This window comes from Elephas maximus, chromosome 21, assembly GCF_024166365.1.
Source record: "Elephas maximus indicus isolate mEleMax1 chromosome 21, mEleMax1 primary haplotype, whole genome shotgun sequence".
Classification (NCBI taxonomy): domain Eukaryota; kingdom Metazoa; phylum Chordata; class Mammalia; order Proboscidea; family Elephantidae; genus Elephas; species Elephas maximus.
The window spans coordinates 46,956,144-46,969,325 of record NC_064839.1 but is presented as its reverse complement, the minus strand read 5'-3'; the positions used below and the strand labels follow the sequence as shown (position 1 = coordinate 46,969,325).

General features: G+C 42.6%; 1 protein-coding gene across 1 annotated transcript; it reads right to left on the bottom strand.

Annotated features, from left to right (window-relative positions):
* Positions 1–96: 96 nt before the first annotated feature.
* ATMIN (ATM interactor) lies at positions 97–12,951 on the bottom strand. The gene is made up of 4 exons (XM_049864907.1): positions 12,597–12,951; positions 5,182–5,307; positions 4,247–4,446; positions 97–3,577 (listed from the first exon to the last, which is right to left on the bottom strand). The coding sequence occupies exons 1-4, from the start codon at positions 12,921–12,923 to the stop codon at positions 1,765–1,767; spliced, it is 2,466 nt and encodes an 821-aa protein (XP_049720864.1). The 5' UTR covers positions 12,924–12,951; the 3' UTR covers positions 97–1,764.
* Between the last annotated feature and the right edge of the window lie 231 nt (positions 12,952–13,182).

Sequence of the window (13,182 nt, the reverse complement as noted above, 5' to 3'; positions counted from 1 at the left end):
CTGACCACACTCCCATCCTCAAACAGAAAATGTTCTTTATTATTGAAGCAATAGGTTTTTAATCTTTGTTTGAAGACTGTTTAAAGAAATAAAGCAAAAAAAAAAAAAAGCAGAATACCGTATTTTAGATGGATCTGTAATTGCTAGCCCCAAGGCACACATACGAATATTCTTGCTAGTCCAATATCTTTCCTTATTCAAGCAAATGATGAGTAGTGGATGAAAGGAAGGGGAGTTACTTGAAACAACTGCACATTGCACTTGCCCCACTAAGCTTAGTAGAAGTGCAGAGCATTGAAATTGAGGAGGGAATGTCCATTTCTTTTCCCACCTATTTTTAGACAAAACTCAGATCCAGTCTGTGAATGCACTTTGGGCAGCAGCTCTTGAGCACCACTCTGGCCTACTGTGGAGAACAGGAAGGATGTGCTCCATATGAACTAACAGGCGGTTCCACAACCCAGTGCTTCCACAGTTTGGATGATTTTAAAACAAACAAACAACTTATTTAGACTAGAAGGATCACTATTTACATATTAGTGCACACTATTATTCCTTTAACCCTTTCATGATCTGTGGGACATATAGTATCCCACCTACTTTTTCCAACTCTTTCTTGGGACTCTACTTTTCCTGTTAAAAGAATCTGCTGCCCTCCAGTAGGGACTTGTTAACAGTTAAACGTTCACTGAAGCAAAACAGCTGGGGTATTGGCCTTAAACATGAGGTAGTGCATCCAGGAAGTGTGACTGGGTAAAAAACTGGTCTTTTGGCTTTTACACAGCTAGATAAACTTGTGAGCGTATCTATGGTTTCCTTGTGATAGTTAGGGAGCCTTGGTAGGTCTGTTTTGTGTTTGTTGTTGCAAAAACTCCTGCCAGCCATGATTGGTGGGACAGATGGGCACCCACCAATCCTGGTGCCTGAGAACCCTCCAAGGTTTGTGGAACCCATGTATTCCCAGATATTTCTCAAAATCCATCTTACCCACCAAAAATTTAAACACACTCCATGACTCAGCATGCTTCCATTAATGAAAACACATGGTATATAAAAAAAAAAATAAAAAGATAAAAGGGCAGAAAATAATAGGGTCTTGAAAGAGTAGTTTTACAGCCACAAACCTCTTGTGAAGAAAGTACTATACACATATATTGGTATCAATAATCACATAAAGTACAAATAGCATTGACTACATGAAAACTATTTCAGAAGTTAAAGACAGCTGTAAGTTTTCCAATTGGAGAACCGGAAGATGTTAAAACATGAGGCTGCAAGCGGCATGAGTCGCAAACCATGTAAGCGCTGTTGTTTAAATCTACTTTAGATATTGTTATCAGGAAACAGGAATTTCTAACAAGCACTGTCAAAAGGATATTTTAGGTACAATTTAAGTTACACTTCAACTAAAATGTTTTGAAGATCTGAAAAGTTTGAACCCTAGTACCTGGTAAGCATGGCTTCAGTTAAATGGCTATATATTGTTTTTAAAGGTATGAAATACTTTTTTTTTTTTAAATGATGGAAAGACCAGCTGTGAAGGGGCAATGTTAGGCAACACACACACACACACACACACAAAACACTTTTACATCAACATCTTACACTTTATAATATACTTACAGTTATACACAAATTCATGTTTACAAGTACAAAAGGCAAAAAACCACAAAGAATCTAAGCAACTAATACTGTTGTCCCCGTTCCCCATTTTCTAAATCCAGGAGGAAACTGTAAGTGGCACCCCATATGGGGACTCCACTCTCAGAAGTTGGAGACTGCATGCAGTTCTGCACATGTCTGGGTTTCTACAGAACTGAACTGAGACTCCATTGTGTTCCAGGCCAAATCGGCTAGAAGAAAGTCATCCATTGCTGTTTGAGTTTCATTGCTGGTGAAGAACAAACTCCCCAAGGTTTCAAAACCAGAGTTCATGGTCTGGGTTTCTATACTATTCAACTGCACTTTGCTTTCTAAAGCAGGTATGTTTTTAGCAGCGGAGATTCCTTCTGTTTGAGTTTCTGTGTCAGATGAATCAGTACTCATTGAAAAGCTGGAGTGTTTCAGAATACTTCCCAGAGGCAGATGAGGGTTACTGTCTAAAAAGAAGTTTAAGTCAGTCTGCGTCTGCGTATCAAACATTTCAAGGCCTAAGAAGTTAGAATTCTCCCTACAGCTGTAGGACTGAGCAGAGGTATCTGCAAGTAAAAAGTCTGTTTGGGTCTCTATGTCCAGTGATTCTAAGACTGGCTCAGAGTTCATGTTACTAAGTTCACTCTCTTCAGTTTGAGTTTGGATATTTGAGGCCGAAAAAAACTCTTCAATATCAAAATCGATTCCTGGATTCTGGGCTGGGCCAGATGGGAGCTGTGTGTCAGGTCCAGTATTAGTGTCAGACAAGAGACCACGGTTATCTAATGTCTGACCAGGCAGATTACTCGACAGGATGTTTTCTAGGTCACTTAATAGGTCTATGGTTTGGGTCTGATTATCTGTCATGTTTTGTGAAGGAAGCATACTATTCTGTGTATTGAAGTTTATAACTGGTGCAGATTTCTCCATATCTTGATTTAGAGTCTTTGGATTGTTCTGAGGTAACAAACCATGAGTTACAGTGTTGGCTACTAAACTGTTGCTTATAATATTGTCTGTGGAAACACTGTATGATGAATGGACGCTCTCAAAAATGTCCCCACACATTACAGCTTGGTCCATCTGTACTCGGTTGTCTGTGGAACTTGGCATTCCACTGGTCTGGGTTTCTCTGGAAATTCCACTGGACTGGAAACAAGCATCTATAAAGGCATCAGTCTGTGCAGCTATAGATGAAGTTACCTTAGAACTGGGCAGAAATGTCTGAGTATGAACACTAATGGGAAGTGAAACTTGAGAACCAAATGTCAAGTCGGTTTGAGAGCAAGACGATACAGAGGAATCTGGGGGAGCCCACTGTGCAGAAGAAGTAAAGTTCTGTGAGGCATAAGACAGATCTGTCTGTACATTGATTGAAGAAATGCTGTTCTTTTGACATGTATTCCCTAGTTCTTGTAAAGTATTACATGGACTTTTACCTAAGTTCACTTGAACACCTGTACTAATTGGCCCAACAGCAACAGGATTTACAATTTTTGAAAAAGGAAGGCTCTCCTTAAGAGAGCAAGCCTCTGAATCGAGGCTGAGAACCAGGGTGCCTATTGACAAGGGAAGTAAGTGCACAGCACCTGTGGCAGAGCCCTGGTGATCAATACCTACCACCACAGGCTGGGCTGAGGAGTCAGCTGTAGGCACAAAGACAGGCATAGGAGAGAACTGCATAACAGGTAGTTTAACCAAAGCCACCTTGGGCTTTGGTAGAAGCAACTTCTGAGGATATCTTGTAGGTACTGTAAGAGTCTGTTTTCTGGCATTAGAGCTGCAAGAGTCTTCAAAAGAAGCTACTAGCTTTATTTCTGAAGTTTCTAGTTCTTGAGTGTCTGGTCTAGGGTTTGGCTTATTGATCAATGATTCAATGGTCTTACTGGATAACTTCTGGCTGTGTGTGGAGTTTTCCATTTTCCTTTTCTTACTCGGTGGATCCCTGAAAACAATGCGAGTAAAAAGAAAATGTTAAAATGCAACTTTTTTCAACGATGGCACTGGAACTTCATTTACTCACAAATGCTATGTTCCACATCTATAGCAGAAGTCAGAATCAAGGCAGAGAAGATAAATCCATTGTTTTACAACTCTTGAGAACTGGGCCAGTTATGGGAGATGGAGGTTCAGAAACATGCAAACAGAGGAGGAAGCATTTTTTTTTTTAAAGCTCTAAGTATTAGAACTCAACTCAGATCTGTAAGCATAAGGAAGCTAACTGATTATGTAATGGAACTTCCATCATTTCTAAAGTAGGAAGGTATTACGAGAATATAAATTTGACCTTTAAAATGAAGTACAGTTTCATAATAAAATTTATTCTTTAACAATTTGGTATCTAACAAAAAACGCTGGTAGCTGAGATTTTCAAATGGGAATCATGAAGGAATCTCAAAGGGGGTTGGCAGAAAGAATAAGGAAGAACAACTGGATCAAAAATACTGGCCCAGATGTGGATCCTTTGCTAGTATTGCTGTCACTTCAGAAAGTTCCCTTCTTCCCTGTTATGTGTTTTCTCCATTATTCCTTCTTTTTGGCTCCCCAAGGAGTTTCGTTTGAAACTCTTCCCTTAGCCATCAGACTTTTTGGCTGCCACTTCCTTCACTGTCACCTGTGCTCTGCAGGGATCTCATGGCCAGTCCGGTAGATGTGTGACTGCAGTGCTGTTCTGCTGGCATAAGGACAGCCGCATGTGCACTGGAAGGTCTTGCCGCAGTCCTCTGCGTGTCTTTTCAAGTCCCACTCAGTGCCGTAGGAATTGCTGCACTTACTACACTTATGCTTCTTCTCAGCATGCATTTTCATAAAGTGCTAGAAGAACCAAAAGGACTAAAATGAAAAACAGAAGCTGCTCAAAACATTTTAAAAACCATCAACATACCTACGTTAACAGTGGCTTCAGATGTGTAAAATATGCAGTCCAAAGCAAAAGAATTTAAAAGAAGGCAAATGACATATACCTCTTCACCTTGTCACTTCTGCTTTGTAACATGTAAGGGGATTGTTTTGGATATATTCTGGGTGCCCAGCAATTAGGCTTCAGCTACAAATGAGTGCTGTCAGCAGGAAAAAGATCTTAATGATGCTCTTCCCATGACACCCTCTAGCAAACTCTTGGGGCAATATTTCAGATGACAGCCTCGCCCAGTCCTGAGTCACTCCTGGGCCTCTCCTTCTCTTAAGATATCTGCTATTGTAATTTTTTCCCCCTGGATCCTTCTTACTCCCCATAGGGAGGGTGCTTCCTTTGCACCTCTGCAGGTATGCCCTCCTCATATGTGCAAGTATTCACCAGGCCTAACTGGTCTGCTTCTCCTATCAGAACCCACCCTGGACACCTTCCTCTCCAGATCAAACTGCGTTTCCTTCCACTGTCATTATATGCACACTTACTCCTTCCCCACACTGGAGATACTGGGCCTCTGCTCTCACACACAGCTTCTGCCGAATTCTCTAGTCATGTTTGATAAGTAATGACACTGCACATTTGGGTTATGCCACCTGCATTTCATTCTCAGAGAAGTACACTTCAGATGAGTAAAATACCTGCTTTACAAGAGAAAATTGAGAAAATGGTCTGTCAGGGCCTCTGGGGCATCCTTCAATTGGACAACAGTAGAATTTTGGTGCAGTTTTCAAATCTTTTCTTATTGTTGGATTCACTATGCCATCCTGCAAAGGAAAAATTACTTTAAATAATTACTTTCAAAAAACCAGTAGAACAGACTGGAGGTTGGAACAAGAATGCCTGAAAATGGCCACAAGGATCTTTTTGGGGTGGAAATGTTCTCTAAGTGGATTGTGGTGACAGTTGCACAACTCTGTAAATTTACTAAAAAATCATTAAATTACTCAATGAACATGGGTGAATTTTATGGTATATAAATTACAGGTCAATAAAGCGGTTAAATTAAAAAAAAAAACAAAACTCTGCTTCTGTTCACTCCTTTAAAACTCTTACTCTTAAACTTAGAATCTCTTTTCTTAAAGCCAGCTTTTCTATTTGTAAGTGGTACCATATTTAGTTATCCAGGCTCAAGATTCTGGTATCATCCTTAGGTCTTCCTTTCTTTATTATCCCACTCCCAAGTGTCTTAGTCTGAGCCCCTGGGAAAAAAACCTCCTTGGACTATGATCTAGGGCCTTCCTAATAGGTTACATTATTTTACCATCACTGTCCCCTAAACCAGATGAGGCTAGTTGACACACCTTTTATACAGCAGCTTGAATATAAGCACCATGATGTTTGAAATTTAATAATCATTATAATGGCCAGCTATAATACAGCATTCACAGCTGTGTCAGGCAGTCCTAACTAAGTACATTAACTCATTTATTGCTAACAACAACACTTTGTTATTAAGTATGTGATTGACTGTTGAGATAATTTAGCTTGGGTGTTCTATCTTGTTGCCCTGAATGCGCCAGGTATATCAGGCCTGAGACCCCCTGTGACCTTCCCAGCTGGCCCCGAAGAAAGAGGGGTGGTGAGGGGCCTCTCCACAGATCACTTGAGGCAACAGGCCCTGCACTGAGGCCTTAGCTGCTGCTGCAGCACCTATAATAGAAGTCTGCCCCTCTAGCATATTCCAATGAGAAAAGATCCATTACTTTTGGAACATGCCATATCTCCTTCTCAACAATCACTTATGTACCTAGAGAGGTGAGAAATTAATCAGCACTTTGGCTAAGACACCCTTTCCTTTCTCACTGGATCTTAAGAGGAAAATGTTGATTCGGCTGTGTGTACCCACTCATTTTAAGGGGGAAAAGCAGCTGTTCTTATTTTATTTTGAAATGGCATAATTTATCTTTTGCTGATTTCAAATTCAGTCATTTTTTCCTCCATGTCTTCAACACTGGCCCATCCTTTTATAGTCCTCCTGGCACCACACTGTAAAAAGAGGCATTCGTTTGGATTATTTAAGTCGTCTCCCAAATAATTTTCCTTCCTCTGTTACTGTAATGAAAAAAATTAACATTCCAAAAATAATCTGTACATGTCATATAACACTTAAAAAAGGACAGGTAAAAGACAATCCAAACTCTGTATTATGCCCCCATCTACCATTGCAATATCTTTTCCTGTTCCCCTTTCATACTCTGTCCTATTTAACCTAACACCCTTCTCACTTCCAACTCTACCCACTCTACCCATTGTTAAAGATGACTTTCCTTCTCTGCAGGCCCAGTTCGACTCCCACACTTTCCTGGCTCTCTTCCTGCAGAATGCAACGCTGGAAAAGCATGTGCATCAGAGAGTTGGTTTGTAAGCCACTTCTACCACGGATTAGTGGTGAAACCTGGGGCAAGATATGTAACTTCTGAGCCAGTTTTATAAAACTGCAATAACATCAAACTCTCGGGGTTATTTGGAGGTGCAGAGAACATGTATATGTATTTTGATTAGCACAGAGCCTAGGCCAGATCTCATCCTCAACAAGCATTCACTCCATTGTTTTGCCCAACTCCCTACATCTAAAGATGTTCCTCCTCTGAACTCCCAGGTACTACCGAACTTAAGCTACCTTAAAAAATGTCGTTTTCTAATGTAGTTCCTGCCTCCCAACTAAATTTCCTAAGGGCAGAAACTCTTTTATACACCTTTGGTACTGTCTTCATGCGTAACAAGGAGAATAAATCACACGCCAAGTGGAGAGCATTTTCAGAAAGGCAGTCCAGTGCAGTATGGTGGTTCCCAACCCTGGCAGCCCCGGAAAATCACTTGGGGCACTTTAAAATGTATCTGTGCCTGGACCCAACCCCAAGCAGAGATTAAGGATCCATATTTGTTTTTTTAAAACTTCCCAGATTCCAATGTGCAACCTAGCTTACGTACCACTGGTACAGTGGTTAAAGTAGGTTCTGGAGTCTCTACTCTGCCACTGTTTGAATTCTCCACTCTGTCACTTTACTGTGACCTTGAGCAAATCAAACTGTCTCAGTTTCCTCACCTGTAAAATGGGCTTAATAGTATATACGATTGTTGAGAGGATTTAGTTAATAACATATAAAGGGTTTAGAACAGTGTTTACCACATCATAAGCACTCAATGTTACCTATTTGCTATGGAGATTCTCATTTCCTGTTTTGCTATCTGCCAACCAATTTAATACCAATACGCTAATCTAAAATAGTACTTTACATTAAACGAGGTCCTGTGAAAGTCCCACTGAAACAGAAAACACTGGCATCTGTTAACTTTAGGACAACTGATACTGTTGCTCATTACCAACCTCATCCTATTAACCAATTCATCTAGTGTTTTGTTTACAGTATACTTTTAATGAACTCACATTTTTTCCATCTAGTGTTTTCAGTGAGAAAAAACAACAGTGTGTTTGAGTGGATAAAATGGAATGTGAGAATACTATCCAAGACTCTAAAATCCTTCATTCTCTTGACGATTATCAAATCACTCTTAGTCGATTTATGTTCCAGGGAATTGTCCCATTTCTCTGTTCCTACGCTGTCAAATGCTCTATAAAACTCTGCTGGCTGAGTCATTACAAAATTCAAGACCACTTATAACACATCTGCAGTGCTGCTTAGCCAGTCTCTTACCGTCCCCTCTCAAACTCCCTACCACGCTCCAGTAAAGCCTGCTCACTTCTCTGAAATGGCGTCTACATCTCCCAGCCTCTCCTTTCTCCTGCTGTATTGTTGTTCAGTCAGGTCCTCATGACTTGCTCTGGGACTTGGTCATTAACCTCAACTAATTCCTATGCCTTCAATCTCTTTTTCGCTCAAGCTTTGCAAGATTCATCTTTCGAAAGTATAGCTCTGATCAAGTCATTACTTTCCGCAAACATCTTCACTGGCACCAATAATAACTACCCAAGTCCAAATTCCCCTAGCCTGACATTCAGAGTCCCTTACCATACAGCTTCAAACTACTTTTCTAGCATTACTTGTTATACCTAACGGAACTACTTACCATTCCCTAAACCTTTTCAAGGGCAGGAATACATTTGTGTCTTCTGTTGCCCTGGGGAGTGTTTTGGACAGAGTTCAATGAACACTTGTAGCATTAAACTGAGTATGGTCCAGTGGTTACCTAAGTCATGCACTGGGGTGAGACCACTAAAGACAGTCAAACTGGACGTGAATAATCCCACTGTGGCCAGTATTACAAACACAATGGCAACAACCTGACACTGTTGCTTTCCTCCTTTCTGAGGAGCTCCTCTACCTCCCTAACGCCTCTTCACTCCAGTTCCTGAGCTTCTACCCATTCTTGTACTGTAATAATAAGCTCAAAGGGTAAGTTGGCTAAAATGAGAAAAGGGGAGATAACAAAATGGTGATGGTACGATAAAACATGGATTATACTGAGAAAGTGATGTTTTTGTCCTGAACAAAGTTTACCATTTTGTACTGTATCTTTTGTGTGCATAACTGAAAAAAAGTACCAAAAATACTTCATGCTTATAAACCATTTTAAGTGACAGAATTTAAAAAGGAACCTTTGAAAGGAAACAATCAAAAAACAAGATGGAATAAGGTACACACACAAAAGAAGAGCCAAAGGAAGGACACAAGTGAAACACAGAGGGTCAAAGAATTGAAGAACCAAGGCACTTCACTGCTTTCACAGAAAGCATCCAAAGAAAACCAGTTTGCTTTGTCTTCTTCTTATTTTAAACTTAAAATACTAAGTCTTTGCGCAATATGGTCTACAGAGCAACTTGGAACCTGTCCTTACCTGGTAAATTACTAAAAGCAAACCCTGGACTGAACATAATACAACATCCTCAAAGGCACATTTTAAAAATGAGAATGTTGCTTGATAAAAGGTTCTTTAAGTGCCCTCCTCTCCCCTTCAAGGCTTTCAAATAGGAGGAATAAAAGAACCAGAAATGGCCATTTAGTCCTACTCTTCCTTTTCCTGAATCGCTTACTTTAATCTCTCCATGAAGGCCACTGTAGACAAGGCAGGGCTTGGATATCTCCAGATTTCCTTACAGGATAAGGAATATGGACATTAATCTTAGGAACCCCATAAAACAAAATTGCAGCATGTACTCTATACCTACAACTCAATTCCCCATCTTTAACCATCATCCTTCAGAAGGGCTTGTTAATCATTTATGTTAAGAAGGGAATACTTAGTTGGGGGAAGGGGATGTTTCTTGTGAGGAAAGATTAGGATAAAATAAGAACCATACAGCAACTAATGGGGAAGGGAATAAAAGATTATTCTAATCTAGAAAATACATTATGCAAGTGGCTATAACCAAGACAATGAAAAGGAACATTTCCATTGAGTATTAAGACAATCTGCCTAGCAGATATCCTCAGAGAAGCTTTAGGGCAGAAAGTAGGCACATACACTTGACTGATAAAGGAGTCTCTGGTCAACACACAGACTGCTCTCAAAACTAAAGGGAGCTTCCTAGTCAGCCCTTGTCCCCATGCCTTTCTCTTTCTCCCTCCCTCCCTCCTTCCAATACTTTGAGTACATTAAATGCAAGAATACTGTTTGAACTGAAGAGACTTCTACTCAGTAACCATACTAGGGGTACAGATTTACCACACTGGGGCACCACCTTGCAGATATGGCTATTTTGTCACACAAGTCACCTTCATAAAGATAATGAATCCTCTTTCCACCAAGACACTACTAGATGCTCAGGGGCTGCTGGGCAACATGCTTAGGAAAGCAGAACAAGACAGGAAAGTGATCCTGTCTGACAAGAAAGAAACAAAACTGGTTCTGGGCGAGGTTTCCATAATTCCTGGTGAAAAAGGTTGGCCAGTGACCTAAGAAGGAATCCCAGAAGAGTCCATCTTTTTGTTGTCTGACAGTCTCAGTTCAGAAAGGCATCTTGGATGCACTGTGTTGTCTTCAGTTAATAGAAATCTGAAAAAGGAATCTGACTAGACCTGAAAGAATGATTTCATACAGGTTCTATGCGAGGGAGGATAGTGATACTCTGAAACGCCAAAGTCCAGTGAAGGTCTGACTGCCAAAATTTGTATTTGCCTCAACTGTATTCTTTCTTCTAGGAAACCCTGGTGGCATAGTGGTTAAGTGCTAAGGCTGCTAACCAAAAGGTTGGCAGTTCGAATCCACCAGGCGCTCCTTGGAAACTCTACGGGGCAGTTCTACTCTGTCCTATAGGGTCACTATGGGTCAGAATCGACTCGAAGGCAGTGGGTTTGGGTTTGGTTTATTAGTATCTTCTGAATTCCCAAACTTTATGTATTTTAACAACAGAATTAGAAATAACCCCACTGTGTACTATCAAACTAATTCTAAAGATTAAGGGGTATCCTTATCCTAACAGATACTTAGCAAAGTCTTGAGAGGTACAGAACTCCCGACAGCAATTCCAGGGAAAAGAACAATATAAACTGTTAAGAAATGCTTGCTAGAGTCATGTCCAGGCCAATACCATGGACAGACCTGCTCAGGCTGGGGCCTTCATTTGATGCTCAGAGGTATACTGCTTGCTGTAGCTACTCATCAGTGAGGGGATCATACTCACAGTGGATGTTGTGGCTGAGCTAAAGAGAACCAAGGGACTGGGCTGTAGAATTCCTACAATTATACAGCTCATCCACCAAAGTTGAGACAAGGAACTAACTAGTTAAAAGTCTGTATAACAGAGAAAACAGTAGATTGAAGATCATTCCCATTATTGCATGTGTGTTATCTTTGTGTTGGAAGAAACTGAAAACTATTCTGAGGAAAATTATGGCCCTGCCTGCAGGGGCTTCCTCAGCATACCTCCATCTTCACATGAGAACACTGTTATATCTGCAAAGCTGGTGGTCAGAGCAGACCACCCTGCATGGGCAACACATTCTGTCCTACTGGAGAACCTAACCACAAACTTCCTGCTGTAAAATTCTCATCACAACCCTGATTCTAAAAGCTTCCAAGGAGGATTTACCTAAAAGATTATAGAGAACATGTAGTATTCTGGGTAATCTAAATTTACTCCTGAATCAGCTTGGACCATCAAAAGCTATCTCTCTACAAAACTGCTTTTAGTGACTTGTGCTTTCATATTATGTCACCGCTGGCATAGAAAGACACTAAGAAGCGGTGGAAGGAAACTTCCTATTGTAATGACTGAGAAATTAACAATTTAACAGGTCTGGGGTGGGGCTGTATGTCCATATTTTTAATAAGCTTTCCATGGATGTGCATCTAAGGCCGAAAATCACTGCTCCATTTCACCTAATGTAGAGGGGTTGTTCTAAATATTATCACATCATACTGTATACTCTTTTAAAAGGGTTACATAGGAGAGATTTCCCTTAGGGGACATTTGTAACTAACCGAGGGTGCTCAGAGACAACTCTGCAGTTCCCTTCCAACAAGCAGACAGACCTAAAGGCCTCAGGGAGGTATTGTAGGTGTGGTGGAAAGAACTCAGAATCAGAGACCCAGGTTTAAATCCCAGCACCACATAGGTTGTGTAATGTGTCTCTCATCAACCCAGTGGAGATAATACGCAACTCACAAAGCTGCTGTGGGAACTAATGAGATAAAATGTGTAAGATGCCTGAGCCGGTGCCCGGTACAAAATAAGAGGCCAGTTAGTAATGGCTTGTCTGAGCCTGACACCTAAATGGCATGACACAGTATTTTCCTATTACTATGTGTTCATGTGCACTCGCTCTTAATTTCCTCTAGTTAGGCTTCCCTTATTTGTTTCGCCTATTTTACTTACTTTTAAAAAAAACCTCAAATTCCAACCGGGAAAAGGCTGAGTACAAACAACTGCAATCCACAAACTGCGGAAACGCTCCATTCCCCCCTGGAAGCCCCGGACTCTGCGCCTCCTTTTCCGTGCACGCATCGGGCGCCCGGCGCTTTGCTGGAAGGCGGGCTTGCCTGGCGCCCGAGGCCCGGGTTCAGGCCGCAGCGCCGAGGGCCTGCGCGACCCCCGGTGCGACCCCCGCGGCAGCTCGGGCGGAAGTCGCCGCCCGTATCGGGCCGGGCTCACCTGCAGGCGGTGGCTCTTGACCAGGTGCATGTTGAGCGCGGGGCTGTTGGGCAGGATCTTGCCGCAGCCGCGCACGGTGCAGAGGATGTTGGTTCGCACGGCTCGGGACAACTCGCTCACCGACGGCTGGATCAGCTCCCGGGCTGGCGGTGCCGAAGCCGCGGGCTGCTGTCTCGCTGCAGCGACCCGCGGCCGGCTGCCCCTCAGCCTTCCCGGGGGCCCCCACGGGCCCGAGGCGGCGGCGGCACCCCTCGCGGCCGCCGAGACGGCCGGGGCCCCCGAGGCCATAGCCGCGGGCCCCGCCGCCGCCGCCTCAGAGGCCGCCATGGCTCCCGCACGGCACCGGGTCGATCGCTCACGCTCCGCCTTCCGCTGCGACCACTTCCGGCGGGGGGCGGGGTCACCGCCTTATTACCATCCGGCAGGGCCCGGCGGCCGCGGAGCTCGCCCTTGGTATTGCCCCTGCTCGGTTCCGCGGCGCCCTCTGCCGGCCGCCGACGCCAGGTGGGACCGCTGTAAAGCTTCACCTGGGTACCTGGGGACAGGTAAACGGTATTGGTCTCGCAGGTCCATTCTTTGCCTTCCT